The 17,596-nt window shown below is 36.9% G+C and overlaps 1 protein-coding gene across 2 annotated transcripts in view; it reads left to right on the forward strand.

Annotated features, from left to right (window-relative positions):
• Positions 1-17,596, forward strand: part of UBE2U (ubiquitin conjugating enzyme E2 U) — a 40,536-nt gene that overhangs the window by 3,567 nt on the left and 19,373 nt on the right. For both annotated transcript variants that reach the window (XM_025404684.1, XM_025404694.1), the window contains exons 3-6: positions 201-293; positions 4,165-4,262; positions 8,270-8,387; positions 14,000-14,048. In XM_025404684.1, coding sequence (XP_025260469.1) covers positions 201-293; positions 4,165-4,262; positions 8,270-8,387; positions 14,000-14,048 — 358 coding nt within the window. The remainder of the gene's footprint in view (positions 1-200; positions 294-4,164; positions 4,263-8,269; positions 8,388-13,999; positions 14,049-17,596) is intronic.

Here is a 17,596-nt window from a genome sequence, read left to right on the forward strand (position 1 = left end):
GACTGAAAACATATGATTATAATAGATTGTGAAGTGTCTGTTATACTATCCAGAGGAGTCTGTGCACTCTATGAATCAATTTACTTAAAAATAAAACTGTGCAAAGACTAAACCATATAGAGAAACTCCAGTGTTAATCAGGTTACAGTTAATCAGTACAACATGACACTTTATTAAAAATGTTTATTTCTATATTATAGGTTTAGTCTTCCAACTGACAATACATTTTACATCGGAGTACAACTATGCTCCTCCAGTTGTGAAATTTGTAACAATTCCTTTTCACCCAAATGGTAAGAACTAAATGACATTTTTATCATTAGAGGCTTTGTCCCTATTATCCTTGTTTCTTATAATAATCATGTTTCTTTTTAAGAACTTTATTATGGTTCTTAAAGTAACAACTCCCTTTGGGGAAAATATGAAAAGGCTGGAGAAAATTAACAATCACCTTAAATCCTAATACAAAGAGAAAATACTGTCAACATTCTGCCAAATTTATTTTCTTTTTTTCTATGTATGAGTTTTTTCTATACAGTTGAGGTATTACACATGAATTTTTGCCTCTAGGTTTTTAATTTTATTTATTTTATGGTGTTTTTTTTGAGACAGAGTCTTGCTCTGTCGCCCAGGCTGGAATGCAGTAGTGTGATCTTGGCTCACTGCAACCTCCACCTCCCAGGTTCAATTGATTCTCCTGCCTCAGCCTCCCCAGTAGCTGGGACTACAGGCATGCACCACCACACCCGGATAGTTTTTGTATTTTTAGTAGAGACAGGGTTTCACCATGTTGGCCAAGCTGGTCTTGAACTCCTGACCATCCTCCCGCTTTGGCCTCCCAAAGTGCTGGGATTACAGCCATGAGCCACTTCACCTGGCCTAGGTTTTTAATTTTAAAACTACATGTCTTTTTGCTGCACTATTAAACATTCTTCAAAAGATCATCTTAAATGGTTCAACAATACACTTCACCATTCCTGTACTGTTCAATATTTTAGCTGGATCTAGTTTTTCATCATTATAAAAAAATGATGCACTGGACAGATTAACTTTTTTTTTTTTTAAAAAAGGTAAGTTAGATTGCTACTTAAAGTTATACACAAAATGAATTCCTGAAGGATCAAAAATCTAAAAATTTTAAATGCTGGAAAAGAAGGAAATCTAATAGAATTTTTATGGGCTTGGTGAGGAAGACCTTTCTCTGCATGATAAAACCCAGTAACTGTTCGGAAAATACGACACATTAAACTGCAAAACCTGTTAAAACTTCTCTACAGCGCAGGACATCATACTCAGAGGTCAAAGACACTGACTTTTGCAAACTGAGGGAAAATATTTGCAATGCATATAACAGAACATGTATATCATATGAAGAACACTTGTCAATCAATAAAAAACATAAAGCAATAAAAAAATGGATAAAGGCTATAAACAAACACTGGATAGAATAAACAACAAAAATAAACATAAAAAGATTATCAGTCTCACTAGTAAGAAAATAAAAGCAAATTAAAACTAAAAATATTGTTATTTACCACATATTCCTAAAATGTCAAAAGATAACATACATATTTAGTAGGCATGGGTAGACATTGTTCCTCTGATATAATCATGACCTTTTGAGGAAGTAGTGTGACAGTTTCGAATCAGATATAAAATGCATATATCCCTAAAATCCCATAATACCATGTTTATAAACTGTTCTGTAGAAATATTGGCACAAGTGTGCAAGAGTATGTTATATTTAAAGATGTTTATTCCCACCAGGCTCAGTGGCTTATGCCTGTTATCCCAGTGCTTTGAGTGGCCGGTGGGGAGTATTGCTTGGTTCCAGGAGTTTGACACCAGCCTGGGCAACATAGTGAGACCTGTCTCTGCAGAACATAAAAAAGTTAGCTTGGCATGGTAGCATGTGCCTGTAGTCCCAGCCACCTGGGGGGCTGAGGTAGGAGAATTGCTTGAGCCCACGAGGTCAAGGCTGCAGTGAACCATGATTGTCCCATTGCACTCCAGCCTGGGCAAGAGAGCAAGACCCTGTCTCAAAAAAAAAAAAATGTTGATTCTCAATAGCAATGTGAAAAAAATGGAAATAACTTCAATCTCCATTAACATAGGAATTTTAAGTGAAATATCCTACAGTTACATGTATTGCTTCTAAACAGAATGAGGAAGGTCTACGAACCTTTTAGGTCTAGGTCATTGTTATATCTTTAGAATCTTCACTGCCTGGCATATAGTAGGTATTCAGATATTTTTTGAATAAATATTTATGTCCAGAAATATGTTGAAAATACATTGTTAAGTGAAGAAAGACTTTGAACAATACAATTTAAAATATACTTCCATTTAATAAACACACACATATGGTTGTGTATACATATATGTGTTTGTGTGTATATTTGTATAGACCAACTGGTAATATTGGTCTTAAATAGTAGAATTAGTAGGCAGGGGAACATTCACATTTTACATTAGATTTTTTATGTTATTTTTTCCCAAGTACATTATTTTATTGTAATTAAAACCTATTTTTGGCATCTACAACACAAAATTAATTACATACATGTGCTTTTATTTGTTTAAAATAGTTAGAATTATTGGATTAAATTTAATGCGGGGGATATTCTTATCCCCTAGTCCTCATCCCTCCCACTTCCATAAAGTAGAGGGAAGTTTAGTCTCTAGGAGGAAAGGTATAGGAAACTTGTGACTGCTCTTTTTTTCCTCCACCACTCTTCCCAGAAGTCACTTATCTGATTAGGGATATGAAGGAAAGAATTGAGCATGCGCGCCCCAGAATTTTCTCAACACTCTCTCTTTCTAACCATCCTGGGTACGGTCTCTTTTCCTCCAGGCAGGAAACTTAGGCAGGCCTTCGGTTTGGGAGTTACGTTCAAATCAGGGGGACTTTTGTGGCGCCTGATTAAAGCCATTCATCAAGTGCATTCTCCATTTCAGTCTTATGTACGATGTAGCTGATGTTTTTACTTCCACCTTTCAATACTTTGATCTATTTTATAATTACATATGAACTTGTGGGGAGAGAGGGGTTAGTTACTAGCTTTCAAACACCCCCCCACCCCGCAAAAAAAGATGGCTATGTACAGTTTTAAGTCTTTATATAAAAAGCTAAATTGCCTTTCGGTGGTATTTATACTCCCACCAAAAACTATATTAAAGTTCTCATTTTAGCACCTTCCAATTCTGGCCATTGAAACTTTGAAGAACGTTTGTTTGCCAATTTGATAAGAGTCTTGCTATTATTTTAATAAGCACTTCCTTGAATACTTGAGACGTAAACATTCCCCACATTTGTTGATTCTTATTTTGTGACTTATATGATACAATTGACAATGTTATCACATTGTCCTAGATGTTGCAAATTTTCCTCTAATTTGTCATTAGAGATTTCCTCAAAATTGTCATTAATTTTCAATTTCGTTTATGCTGTTTTTTCACATCTGGGATTTAGAGATTTTTGTGATTTAAAATAAATTTATATTTAAGATATATTAGTCTTGTCCTTTGAGGTTTTTGCAATTGTCTTTCATCTTAGATGATCCTTTCCCAAAAGAAAATAAAAGTCATTTTAAGTTTCTTCTAGTCATTCTAGAGTTTTTATTTTTCTTATTTAACTCTATTCTTTTATTTTTTCAAACACTAAATTGATTAACTGTGTTAGGGCATAGGTCAAGCTCCTGTACATCTTTCCAACTTAATATAACAGGCCAAGGCTGGAGGGAAGTTGTGCCCATCCTCAACGTGAGGATTTCATTTCTGGGACTAAGGCATTTACTGTTTGTCACCATTTTCAGTCAGGGGGAAGGGGGGGAAAAAAGAAGGAAAACCAGTTTCCTTTAAAAAAATAACTCAGAAATTGCACACTTATCCTTATATCCCACAACAAAAACTTAGTGCCACAAGGCCACATCTTGCTAGAGCAGAGGATAGGAAAAACAGTAGGGGCACATATGTATTCAGCTAAAACAACATGGTAATGGGTGGGAACCAAGGATGGGTATAGTGCTTCTCATTACAGAGAGAAGAACTAGGAAAAAGGAAGAGTAAATGCAGATAAATTTTCTGGCTTATCATTTTGATGTTTGTAAGTTTTAAATAATAATTTATTGTGTATGCCAATATTAATGTATTATTTTAATACAGTAGACCCACATACTGGTCAGCCCTGTATAGACTTTTTGGACAACCCTAAGAAGTGGAATACAAACTATACATTGAGCAGCATCTTACTTGCCCTGCAGGTAAGGACGGATTTCATATAATCCTCGCTTTAATACTTTTAATTACCCTAATTATTCAAACTATAAGGATTAAAATATACAATGAATATTTAAGTGTTTAAAGAATTTGAGACGCTTATTTAAATCCATACTTCTATATGAAGGCTACAAAGTGGAACTTACTTAAATTATAAAGACTATTATTTTAAAATGAAATAGATAATTAAGGTCCCTCAAGACCAAAGAATACATATCTTATAAAAGAAGAAAATAATTATTTAGATGGTTTCAATTCTGAAAAATATAACCTTAGGTTTTCTTTTGGCTCCTAACTTCACTTACTGGTGTTGAACAAGCCTCTTAGATTGTTCTTCATTTACAGGCCTTGCCTTCCTGAGAGAGGTGGATCTAGTGACTACAACTTAAAACATTCACTTTTGTTTTTAGTTTCTGACAGCGCTAGTTAGCTACTTTCTGTCTCATTAGTGCTCATATCAAACCCAGTGAACAATTATACTAAGGATTTTCTCCTCTTCTCAGATGCCTGTTTCTCAAATGCCACATTTACCCACTGGACCCATGGTCCTTAAAAGCATACCTCAGTGTTGTACTATTTCTTTTCTTTTTCTTTCTTTTCTTTTCTTTTCTTTTCTTTTTTTTTTTTTTTTTTTTTTTTGAGACAGGATCTTGCTCTGTCACCCAGGCTAGAGTACAGTGGCACAATCATGGCTCACTGCAACCTCAACCTCCTGGGCTCAAGCGATTCTCCCACCTCAGCTTCTCAAGTAGCTGGGACCACAGGCATGTCCTACCATGGATGGCTAATTTTTTAAATTTTCTCTAGAGACAGGATCTCACTATGTTGCTCAGGCTGGCCTTGAACTCCTGGGCTCAAGTGATCCTCCCACCTCAGCCTCCCACAATGCTGGAATTACAGGCAGGAGCTACCACATCCACCCAGTGCTGTGTTGTTTCTGATCCTTAAAAAACTCTTCTTTCTCATCTGATGCTAAAATGAATTATTTCAGTGACACTTGCTTTGACCACTTAGATCTAGCGTAGCAATAATCTATCCATGGAACTACTTATCACTAATAATATCTGGAGATAGATAATTGCATTTTGATTATCTAGAATACTTGGAATATAAAATATTCTGGCATCATTGAAATTTTTAATATGGAATTATAATATAAATTGCATTTCTTCTATTTCTTATATTTGAAAATAAATAAAATAAAACTTTTCTGGCTAGACATCTTAGCATACTAAGTAAAATATAATATTTAGGAAAGATTCAATGTTCAGTTCATTCATTCATTCTACAAATATGTATTGAGGATCTACTTGTGTGAGGCTGTGTTCTAGGAAAGAGACATTTGAGCAAAAGCTTTAAGGGAGTGAGTGAGTGTGATATGCAGAAATCTGGGGTTAATCCTTTGAATGCCTTTAAACTGAGACATACTCTGATTTCATCCACCTAAACTAGAGTCTGCCCTAAGAATAGCAAAATGATCCCAAAATGTAATGAGTAAGGGCAAACTAGAATGAGCTGGTGAAAATTTTGAATTGAAGAATATTTGATAAAAAGAAAGTGTGGGGCTCTGAGTTAAGATTGCCTGGCTTCACATCCTGGTTCTGTCACTTGATACCTTTGTACCATTGGACAAATTTTCCCACTTCTCAATGCCTCAATTTATTCATCAGTAAAACGGGGCTGTTGTTACCTCATGTAACCCGTGATGAGGAAATCAATTAATGCATGTAAAGAATTCGGAACTGTGCCTGGTCCAAGAAAATAACTCAATACAGGTTGAGTATTTCTTATCTGAAATGCTTAGGAATTGGGAATTTTTCCAATTTTTGAATATTTGCATTATATATACTTACCATTTGAGCATCCCAAATTTGAAATTTTGACATCTGAAATGCTGCAGTGAGCATTTCCTTTGCACATCATGTCAGTGCTCAAAAAGTTTTGAATTTGGGAGTATTTAGGATTTCAGATTTTCAGATTTAGGATGCTGAACCTCTAGTTAGTTAATATTATGATTGTTCTTACTATTAAACAGTAATGTAAAGTGACACCAAAGGGTTACCAAATATATCATGGAAAGCCAGTAGATAATACAGTTTTGTCTTTTTATTTTTCAGAAACATTAGTAAAACAAATATACCCACATTACAAAAGATTTTTAAGATAATGGGAAGGAAAGGAAAATCACTGATAATTATAAAGAAAACCCTTAACTCTACTGTTACTAGGAAAGAGCTTTCTGCTCTTTTCTCCTATGTTTCTGTTTGAAATCTTTTGGTGGATCGCACCTTCTCCACAGGTGTAAGCTCTAGTTCTGTTGCATATCTAATCCTCACACCTAGACTCTCCCTAACACACCAGGCAATCCTGCTTATACTTATATCTTCATGCTTTTCTGCACTCACATTGCTTGGTTCAATTCAGATCAAAAAACATCCATAGAGTTCTAAAGTTACCTTAGAAATGGCCAGTCTCCAGCTCCTCTCTGCCTGGCAACTCATTTTCTCCTCCCCTCTTCCTCAGTCTGTCCAGCAAGCAGCTGTTCATGTTGTTGTGAGAGTTAGATCAAATGAGTCTTCCTCTAGGATACCTTTTCTGATTTATTTTCCTAGGCAGAATTAATAGCTTTGGTTTTGAGGGAGCTTCCTTTGCCACACACCCAACAGTACCCTGAGCAGATTTCTGTTAGAATGCTAATACTATAATGCACACACTGCTTACATATCTGTCTTCCCCATTGGACTACAAGCTTCCCCAAATCAGGAAACAGGTCTAATTCATCCTTGATTTCCCAGAGCGTATCAAGGACAATGCTGACATTTGGTAGATATTAAATAAAATGAATGAATGAATGAATGAATGAACCTGAATTTTTACATCGCTGCGATTATGGTGTGGATATTGCCACATGCTTAACAATAAGAATACATTCTGAGAAATGAGTTGTTAAACATTTCATCATTGTTTGAAAATCATGGAGTGTACTTACACAAACCAAGATGGTATCCCCTGATACATACCTAGGCTATGTTATAGCCTGTTGCTCCTAGGCTACAAACCTATACAACATGTTACTGTACTAAACACTATAGGCCATGGTAACACAATGGTAAATATTTGCGTATCTAAATGTAGAAAAGGTACAGTAAAAATTTGGTATTATTATCTTACAGGACCACCATGATATATGCCGTCTGTTGTTGAGTGAAACATTATTATGTGGCACATGGCTATATAAACCGTATAGCCTGTTTGTTTTTCACTTAACATTGTCTCTCAAGTAACTTCCATATGGTTATAATCAATATTTTAATATTGACCTTCAATATTCCTTTGAAGGTCATTGCTGCACAGTAGAACTTTCTGCATTGATGGAAATGTCCAATATATCTGCACTGTTCAATACAGTAGCCACTAGTCATATGTGGCTACTGAGCACTTGAAATATTGCTACAATGACTAAGGAACTGAATTTTTAATTTTATTTAATTTTAATTATTCTAAATTTAAATAGCCACCTGTGACTGTACCTACGGTGATGGGCAATACAAGTTGAGATCATAATTACTAACTACTTCTTTCTCAATAACAAATGAGATACATTTTCAATTATCACAGTTATTCAAGGGGAATGTACTTGAAATGTTGTTTAAAATATTTTGAAGTTTAAATACACTAACCACCATCAACTACAATTTTTATAATCTTAATTTAAATTCAATTTAAATGTATATGATAGGAAGGAATAAGTTACAGAAAGGAGCTTGTAACTTTTTTTTGATCTATCATAATTTTATATAGTACATTCATGAGCCTAATGTTAGGTTTCTTGAGAGTACAGACTATGTCTCATGTTATTTTTTAATCTATCTCCAGATCCATACTAGTAAGTATTTAATAAATGCGTATTGAAAGTTGTATATATTGGTTTGTCTTTTTGCTCTAAAAAAGTTTACTTTTGAAATTATATGTTGTCTGTGTTTTCCTATAGGTTATGCTTTCTAATCCGGTGCTAGAGAATCCAGTGAATTTGGAAGCAGCCAGAATACTGACTAAAGATGAATCTCTGTACAGAACAATTCTAAAACTTTTCAACCGGCCATTACAAAGTAAGAAGTACCTACTTTTGTCAGGTGCAGTGGCTCACGCCTGTAATCCCAACACTTTGGGAGGTCGAGGTGGGTGGATCACCTGAGGTCAGGAGTTTGAGACCAGCCTGACCAACATGGAGAAACTCTGTCTCTACTAAAATACAGAATTAGCCGGGCATAGTGGCGCATGCCAGTAATCCCAGCTACTCAGGAGGCTGAGGCAGGAGAATCGCTTGAACCTGGGAGGCAGAGGTTGCAGTGAGCCCAGATCATGCCATTGCACTCCAGCCTGGGCAACAAGAGTGAAACTCCGTCTCAAAAAAAAAAAAAAAAGTAACTAGTTTTTGTTATTTGGCAATTATCAATTATACATCAAACATTTATAGCATAGTGATCTAGGAAATAGTTGTTATATAAGGGAATATTTGAAATATTTTCTGTATCCATTTTCAGTAATGAAATGGTATTAAGATCTCTCGTACTGTAACTCTTTGTCAAACCAACCAATGCGATCCTTTTTTAAAGATCATCAAAGATCTTAAGCTGAGTGTCTTTGACTGCTATGGTCATGTGTATGGATGGTGCCACATGAAACTAGTCTACCCATCATAAAGATATGACATCTAATTTTAACTCTTCAGTCTGTAATGAGCCTTTCCCAGACTTCACCTACAGTACTCCAGATCCTACTGATTTGCACCACTTTTCTTCTTGGTTAGCAAGATGTCAACTTTTTTTCTCCAGAGAGTTCCCTCCCCAGGAATTCCTTCTAAGAGTCCACGTGGAAATAGAGCCTGAAGCTCTTCAGTCTTTCTGCTCTACTGGGCAGTGTTTTCCTGATACCCTTGGTGTCCTGCCAGCAGCTTCGTTGTGACTCTTAACTCCATTGCCTCCATGGCCCCTGTGCTCTCTCTGTCTCTCTCTCCAGGTAGTAGAGCACTGCTTCTGGCTTCTTGTGCACGGAAGAGTTTCCCACAAATGAGAGCTGGGGCCCTACTGACATAGTTATTTCCTTTATATCCTGCCCCATCTTCTTCTGGTAGCAGACAGCAACCTTGCAGAGTAGCTGGTATCATTACCTTCCCAATCAACAGGCCTTGATTTCTTACAGTACTTTTTCTCTCAGATTTCCATTGTTTCTTTTTCTATTTCCCTTCCCAGGACTCCCAATCCATTAGCTAGGTCTGTATAATAGTGACCGAGCTCATTTGCTCCTCCTCCTCAAGGTTTTTGGGTCTGATACAAATCAAATGGTGTTGACCAAGCATCTTTCCAGTACCATAGAACTTTATTCTATGACAAAGTTCTTGAGGGAGCTATTTGATCACAAGCTTAATGCAAAGCAGTAATAGAAAATTCCTTTCTTCTAAGTATGTGTTATATAATAATTTAACCCTTCTCTGACTTGGTAGGCTTTCATCTGGAATACAGTAGGCTCCACCTGGAGCCTCGCATTTCTAAAGGCTGAAGAAACTGTATATGTTTAGCCAATGGAAGAAAAGATAAAGGGCAGTTGTAAAAGCTGTTTTCAAATATCTGAAGGGATTTCCTATGGAAAAAGGAGACTTCTTTTGGGTTGCTTGAGAAAACTAACACAGGACAAACACTAGAGCTACAAGTCAGTCATACTTTCCCAGGCCTGCTGGGATGTAGCAGAACTGAAGTTCAGAATACGCAGGCTTGGCCCTGCCTTGTGTCAGAACATACCTTAAATATATCAGGGACTTTACTACATAATCAGTTGTCTGGAATTAATTTTATTGTCCTATGTCTAAGCCTGGTATGTGATATGCAGACATGTAAATGTTGCTCATTACCCAAACTTCTCCCCAACATTTGTTATGTTTGCCTACCCTGAACAGCTAGGTCTTTGCCTCGGTGTGTTGGCAAGAAGACCAAGTTCTAAGCTCAAACCCAGTGTGGAGGTCCAATGACCTTCCCATTTCCTGACAGCCTCCTTTCCTTGTGGCCTGGCCCCTTTTCCTTTCTTAGGGTGCTCACATACCCCAGACTGCCTGAGAACAGTCCTGGTATAATTATTTCCAGTACCTCCTTTCACTTACAATGTACCAGTTTGAACAAACAATTATATAGCCAGTTGGGTGCCCAGCTGATCTTTCCTAAAGGCAAATGACTCTATAGTTGTGCCATTCTCAATGGTAAAGTCCATCCAGGTCCCCAGCTGGCCAAATATGAGGAAGAATTGTTTTAAACAATTCAAGTTGCTTAAAAGAATGGACAAGGCCAGACTGGCAGTTAGTAAACTCTCTATTACTAAAGGTGTTCTTTTGTAACTAGTGTTTATTTGATAGAGCTAAATGACCATTTTTCAGAGATGTTATCAAAGGGCTCTGGTGCCAAGAATTGGATAAGGGGACCTTTTAAATACCTTCCAAAGTATTGTTCAACTAGTTTATGAAAACTCAGAGGAGGAAGGTCTGGAGACAATGCATAACAACTGTTTGCCTCATAGATTCTGAGTATTGCTACTTACTTTCTAATTTGTTATGAGCTTTCATATGAGGTTTCATGTGAGCAATTATCTGCCCCTTTTTTCAGTTCATCCTTGTGAATTTTGATTTCTGTATAGTTGTATTATCAAGTAATATTTACCTTCTGTTTGTCATAGTTGTTTCCATAGTTTAAAACAGAAGTTTCATATAATTTTTAAAACCTTTGGTTGAAGAAAAATACAATAGTATAAAAAGAGTAAAGCTGAGTGATGGTAGCTAAGCCTGAGGTAATTTTTTCCTAGCCAAGTATATTCCTATAGTTTTTCATAAAAAGGAGGATCATCTAATACATTTCAGATGCTTATCTAAATAAGCTATAATTGACATGAGTCATAATACTACAATAAAGGAGAATATAGAAATATTAGGGAGATTATAATACTAATTTGTGTGATATACTTTTTAAAAACCTGATAATTCTACAAATACATCACCTTCTGCTTGTGATTAGGAGAATGTTATGACAGACATTTGATTCTTCTCCAATTCAAGCTCCCAATTCATTCACTGGGTTTTAAAAAATCCTTTTAATAATAGAGCAATTTTAAAGCAAATTGTCTCTACAATTGAAGCAGGTGGTGTCTCATAGGATTCCAGGCTGCCATTTCTTTTTAAAGTGAGTATATTTCTTTGGTTAGGTGTAGGAATACCCTTCCCCCGAGAAATACACTTTCTGGGTGTCAGGGGAAGACAAAATTTAGTCCAGTAGCATTGCTCACTTGTTACAGAACATGAGCTTTAGCACCACCATTCAGAACCAGTTTTGTTGTTGATGATTACAGTTTTGTTACAGATACTCTGTTACTTACAAATGTCATAAGATACTGAAAAACTGAGTTTAACAGCATGGCAGAGTGTGGATCTATTATTTGCTTGGGTTACATACCTCTTTTTTCCTGTTGCATTTCGCTATACCAGATAGTCCAGTCACTTTTCAGCAACGTTTCTAAGTTGCTAGTTTTAACGAGAAATGTTAAGTATTTATTTTCTATCAAAAAATATATGTTTATAGTTTTAGAGGACACATAATAGGAATCGGTTTTTAATGAAATATGTCCTCTATCCCTGACTGTTGCCTGCCAGAGGCAACAATAGCTTTCAACACATTTAGCTGTTTGGTCTGGCATTTACCACCACATTTCTAAGTTGATTCTATACTAATATTTGTAGGCTTTTCGGTTTTAGATATTATTTATAGACTTCATCTTATAAAATACAAAGATTTTGCTTTTATACTACCATTCCTACGCACATTTCCTCTCCCCCATTCTCCTAATATGAGTTGGCTACATTAATATGACTTTATAAATACTTGTCACAGATGAACCATAAATGATTATCTTTCTTTTCTTGTACAAACGGTCTGATTTTACATTCCTTTGTTTTTTTGTGTATACACTATATTTTCTTCTTCTAAACTTCCTGAGAAAGCTGGAACACAGCTCCTAGGCATTCAATCAGCATCGAGTCTGTTTTGTTTTTGGAGCCCTCTTTCCTGTGGCACTCCATCCTTCCTCTTCTTTTCTGAATTGGCAGTTCTCTTGCAGGTGTGCTGGGATGGCCTTTCTGGTGCCTGCTGGGTGGGAGCTCCTGCTGGCTGCTCAATCCCCCATTTTCCTTGTGGTTGGTTTTGCTCCTTCGTTTTGTTGGAGTACATCTTCTAGGAGCTTCCTAGTACGTGGAAGCTTAACCTTTTATAACTTCACATGCCTAAAAATGTAATTATGTTACTCTCATATACTCATAGTTTGGTTAAATTTTAGTTTGGAAATAGTTTTCTTTCCAAATTGTAAATACTTTACTACATTTTAGTTTCTAGTGTTGCTCTTGAGAAGTCTAATTTCATTCCAATGTCCAATTTTTCACCTGTGATTTATTCTTTTTTTCTGAAGCTTTTTAAACCTTCTTTTTATTCCCAGTGATTTGAAATTTTGGATAATATTTCTTTTTGTATCCTCCCCTTCCCTGCCTCCACATTACATAGGGCATTTGATAAACTATTGAAATCTCAATCTCTAATCGTTCAGTTCTGGAAAACTTTCTTATGTGATTTCTTTTATAATTTCTTCTCTCTTCATTTTCCCTATTGTCTCTTCTAGATCTGCTCTGATTTGAATGTTGGGTCTATTGATCTGATCCTCTAATTTTTTGAAACCAAATTTCTCCTATTATCCATCTCTTTGTTCATTGTATATCCTGGAAGATTTTAAGAAAAATGTTTCTGTTTCCTATTTTTCTCTTTTTTGTGGTTAGGATTGTTCCCTTTTATGGTATTGACCTTGCTCAAAATATCTAGTGATCTTTAACTATTCATTCTTATGATGGGCATGTGATGAATGGACTATTAAAAAGACTGAAAGTTCTGAATACAGGCTGGGCTTGTTGACAGTTTTATTTCATTGTAGAATTATTCAGTGAGAACCTGGCCATTTCATTAGACTTAACTATTTCTCCTGAGAGGAATCTGTCAGTCCTGTGGGGGGGGTGGGGAGAGAGAGAGAGAGAGAGCGCACAAGTACAAGCGAGAGAGAGAGAGAGAGCACTGCTAATACACTGACAGCTGGACGAGGGGAGAGAATTAGGAGTCTTGTCTGTTCAATATGATTTATTCCATTTTCGGTTTCTTATCATACTCCTGTCCTGTTTTGTTGCTACTGTCCTCCAGTCCTGAGTCTCTCTGGCCCAGTTTTTCCAGAGTTTAAATATCTTCCTTCCTGCCTGAGCAGTGGTCATCATCTGGTCGCACAGGATGAGGGTATAAGTCTTTGGTGTCTGTGCTCTGCCTCTCACCCCTCCTTCCAGAGGTATCTGGCACCTTCAATTCGTGTACTGTTTCTCAGGTTCTGAAGTGTGAATCCATTTACTTTTTATTGGTCTCTTCTCATCATGCAGTTTTTTGTTTTCGAATTTCTATGGCCTGCTAAGACAGTTACCACTTGACATCTGCTTTCTATCTTGAAAAATTTTCTTGTCATCTTTCTTTTGCTCTCCTTGAGATTTTATACCTTATTTTTATTCCTTTATTACCATTTTACTGAGGCTTTGGAAATAGTGCACATAAAGCCATATATTCCATCTCCAAGTAAACCAGAATCTTTTCATATTTTTTCTTTATAGTGAAAGATGACAGCCAGGAGTTACCTAAAGACCCACATAAATGTATCAGGTAAGTTTTTCTTTATACAATTTTATGTTGAGTTATTTACCAAAAGGACTATTTAAACTATGTTTTTCATCATAATTAAATCTTTGTTTTTAACTTAGAAATATCTTACAATATCTTTTTAAAATATTGTTTTCAGAAAGAATGTGGAAAATTTTGAATTCTTTCTAGTTGAATTAAAATTAAATGTAACTATATGATATATGATCTCACCTTTTATTTTTGAGATGGAGTTTTGCTCTTGTCGCCCAGGCTGGAGTGCAATGGCTCAATCTCAGCTCACTGCAACCTTGGCCTCCAGGGTTCAAGTGATTCTCCTGCCTCAGCCTCCCAAGTAGCTGGGATTATAGGCACACACCACCATACCTGGCTAATTCTTTGTATTTTTAGTAGAGACGGGGTTTCGCCACGTTGATCAGGCTAGCCTTGAACTCCTGACCTCAGGTGATCCACCCGCCTCAGCCTCCAAAAGTGCTAGGATTATAGACATGAGCCACCATGTATGGTCAATCTTGCCTTTTTTTTATTTTTGAAAAGAGAAGAATGTATTGTTAACAAAATCAGCACAGATCATTATAGATCACAAAAATTCAAGCAGTTTAGGAGAAGATAAGGTCTAGATAAAAATGGTAAGAGTTAGGGCTGAAGCCATTGTATCTTTTGGGAGACAGCCTATAAATATGGCATCGGTTCACCTTGAACACCTGAACAAGGTATAGGCCTAGAAACACACATATGGTTCTGCGGCATTTAATTTCTTGAGCATTTCCATCAGTTTTATCTTGATAGTTAATCAGATTTAGACAACAGCCAATTAACTAGTGTTGTAACAGTGTTTATTTTAGCTCCTATTTCCTTGACTAGCTCTGTATAAAAGTTGAGTAAAATTAGATAACATGGCCGGGAGTGGTTGCTCATGCCTGTAATCCCAGCACTTTGGGAAGCCAAGGTGGGCGGATCACGAGGTGAGGAGATCAAGACCATCCTGGCTAACACGGTGAAACCCTGTCTCTACTAAAAATACAAAAAATTAGCCGGGCGTGGTGGCGGGCGCCTGTAGTCCCAGCTACTTGGGAGGTTGAGACAGGAGACTGGCATAAACCCAGGAGGCAGAGCTTACAGTGAGCTGAGATCACGCCACTGCACTCCAGCTTGGGTCACAGAGCGAGACTCCCTCTCAAAAAAACAAACAAACAAACAAACAAACAAAAACTTAAGTGGCTTATCTTCATGAAAATATGTTGAAAAATTGCAGAAAGGTAAGCATAATCTAGTTACTGGTACACTAAGTTGGTATTCAATAGAGGGCATTGCTGCCCCTTAAATGCTTCAATGTGTTTGACCATCCTGGCACAAAATAGGCCTATGATAAATAGTCATTCAATGCATAAAGGCGGGTTTATCACCTAAAACATGAATGTCCCTAGATATCAAAAGTTATTACTCTTTATGGTATAGTTATTTGCAGTTCATAAAGATACAGTGCCTGTGTTTACTAATAAGGCAGCAAGAACACAGCAGAAGACCTTCTGTGGTCTCAGCTTCAGCAGGTCCTCTGAGCCAAACCAAGGATAAATGGTGCTAGAGTCAGGTCTGATTTGTGGTATTCACCTTGTGCCAGCCTGAACTTCCTAGAGAAGACTTACTAGTAGTACTTACTTGAGGCAATGCAGCCTAGATTTCAATGATACTCTAGACTCATGCTGTGTATCAGGCTGCACTTTATTGCGTGTCCGTGAATTCTAATGTTTACCCCTGGTACATTTGCTCTGAAATAGAGCTCAGCTATGTCTAGTTCTCAGTTTTTGAATAATGCATTCACAATGAGGTCTTGCAGAAATTATTCAAAGAAAGATGCTGCTGTTAATATTGTGTATCTAGTGCCATATGCTTAGAACTTTGCGTTACTTCATTGGCTGGAAGAACTGGCATGGCTGTAGAAATGTATTCCAAAGATATATCCAGGCAGTTGGACGCCCTGTTTCTAAAAGACATAGTAAAACTCAGGCAAGGTCTATTCAACTGGGTGCAATATAGTTGGGATATAGTTGGAATCTAGTTGATGTTCAGGAATTCAGGGTGACTTGAATTTGTGCTAGTCATCTGGGATATTTGCAGGGTCTATAGGATACCACTTATAAGCAGGTTTTCAGTCCTTGGGAGAACAGCTACTTATCCATGTACTTAGAATGAATTCACTGAGCATATGCTGTATGCCGGGGACTGTGCCCCAGTGTGAGGATACACACCTGATTAATATGTTATCCCTAACCTCACAAGATTTATATTCTAGCATTGGAAGGCCTCTTCTTTTTTTCCCATTCCATAAATGCAAATTATTTGTTTTATTTTGTATTAATTGTTGCATAGTATAAGAAGATGTTCCTCTTCTGAAAGGGAGTCAGTGCAAGAAGTAGGCCTGTCGATCCATTAGGTCAATGTAGACAGTATTTGCCACCAGAGAATGTAGTTGGAAGACCACAGGGAAGGTATCAAGATCGTGGCTAAGGGAAGAATGCTGAGGGCAGATTGAATCATATCTAAAATGAGTCATATTTAGCAGAAACCTTTTCCCATGTGGCTTTTATTTTTTCTAGGCTTCCTTCAGAGGCCTTCAGTTTTTCACTAAGTCATCCGTCTCTGGAACCACCTCAAATAAATAACAGCCTCTTTTCAATGCAATCAACATTTTATTGGGTCATGACTGTTTATTGTTGTGGTACATAAATATAATATAGTAAGTGCTGTGATAGAGGTAAGATCAAGATGCTGGGGGAGCACAGAGGAAGAAACATCTTACTCAGGCTTCTCAGGGATTGGGAGAGGAATACATAAAGACAAGCTTTCAGAGGAGGTCATGCCAAAGTGACTTCCAAAGGCAGAATAGGGATTCACCTATGCACTGTGAGGCCAGGGGATCCTAGACGGAGGGAACAGTACATTCAACAGGAATGGAACTACAACAGGACACCTTCCCAACAGCCTGACCCAGGGGAATGCACTTTGACAACCTCAATAAAAAGTTAAAATGAATCATGAATGCCAGGGGCAACCAAAATAAGATTATCAGGACCTGAGATAAAAACTAGAAGAGGAGAGGGAGGGGAGGATTGGTTGCTCGATAATCAAGAGAGGAGACGAAAATGAAACATAGCTGTTGAACATGCTAAATATACAACTGTGTGAGAGTGGCTAAATCATTTAAAGGGGCAGGCACAAGACAAAACTTGAGGGACACAGACAGAAGAGTGTAACATTTGCATTTCCTATTAAAAATCCTAAGACAAATGTGTGCCTTCAACACAGCATTTCCACTTCTAGAAACTTTTCTTTAAAGATATATTTAAACAAATATAGAGATTCCAAAAATGTTCATCATACAATTACATATCATGAGAAATTGAAAACGAAATGTCCAACAAAACTGACTGATTAAATAAATATTGGTTTAGGCAATAATGTCCAAAAAGCAGCCTTTGGATATGATTCTGGAGACATATTTGCTAACATTAAAAGTAAGCGGGCCGGGTGCAGTGGCTCATGCCTGTAAT

Source organism: Theropithecus gelada, chromosome 1, assembly GCF_003255815.1.
Source record: "Theropithecus gelada isolate Dixy chromosome 1, Tgel_1.0, whole genome shotgun sequence".
NCBI classification, from domain to species: Eukaryota; Metazoa; Chordata; class Mammalia; order Primates; family Cercopithecidae; genus Theropithecus; species Theropithecus gelada.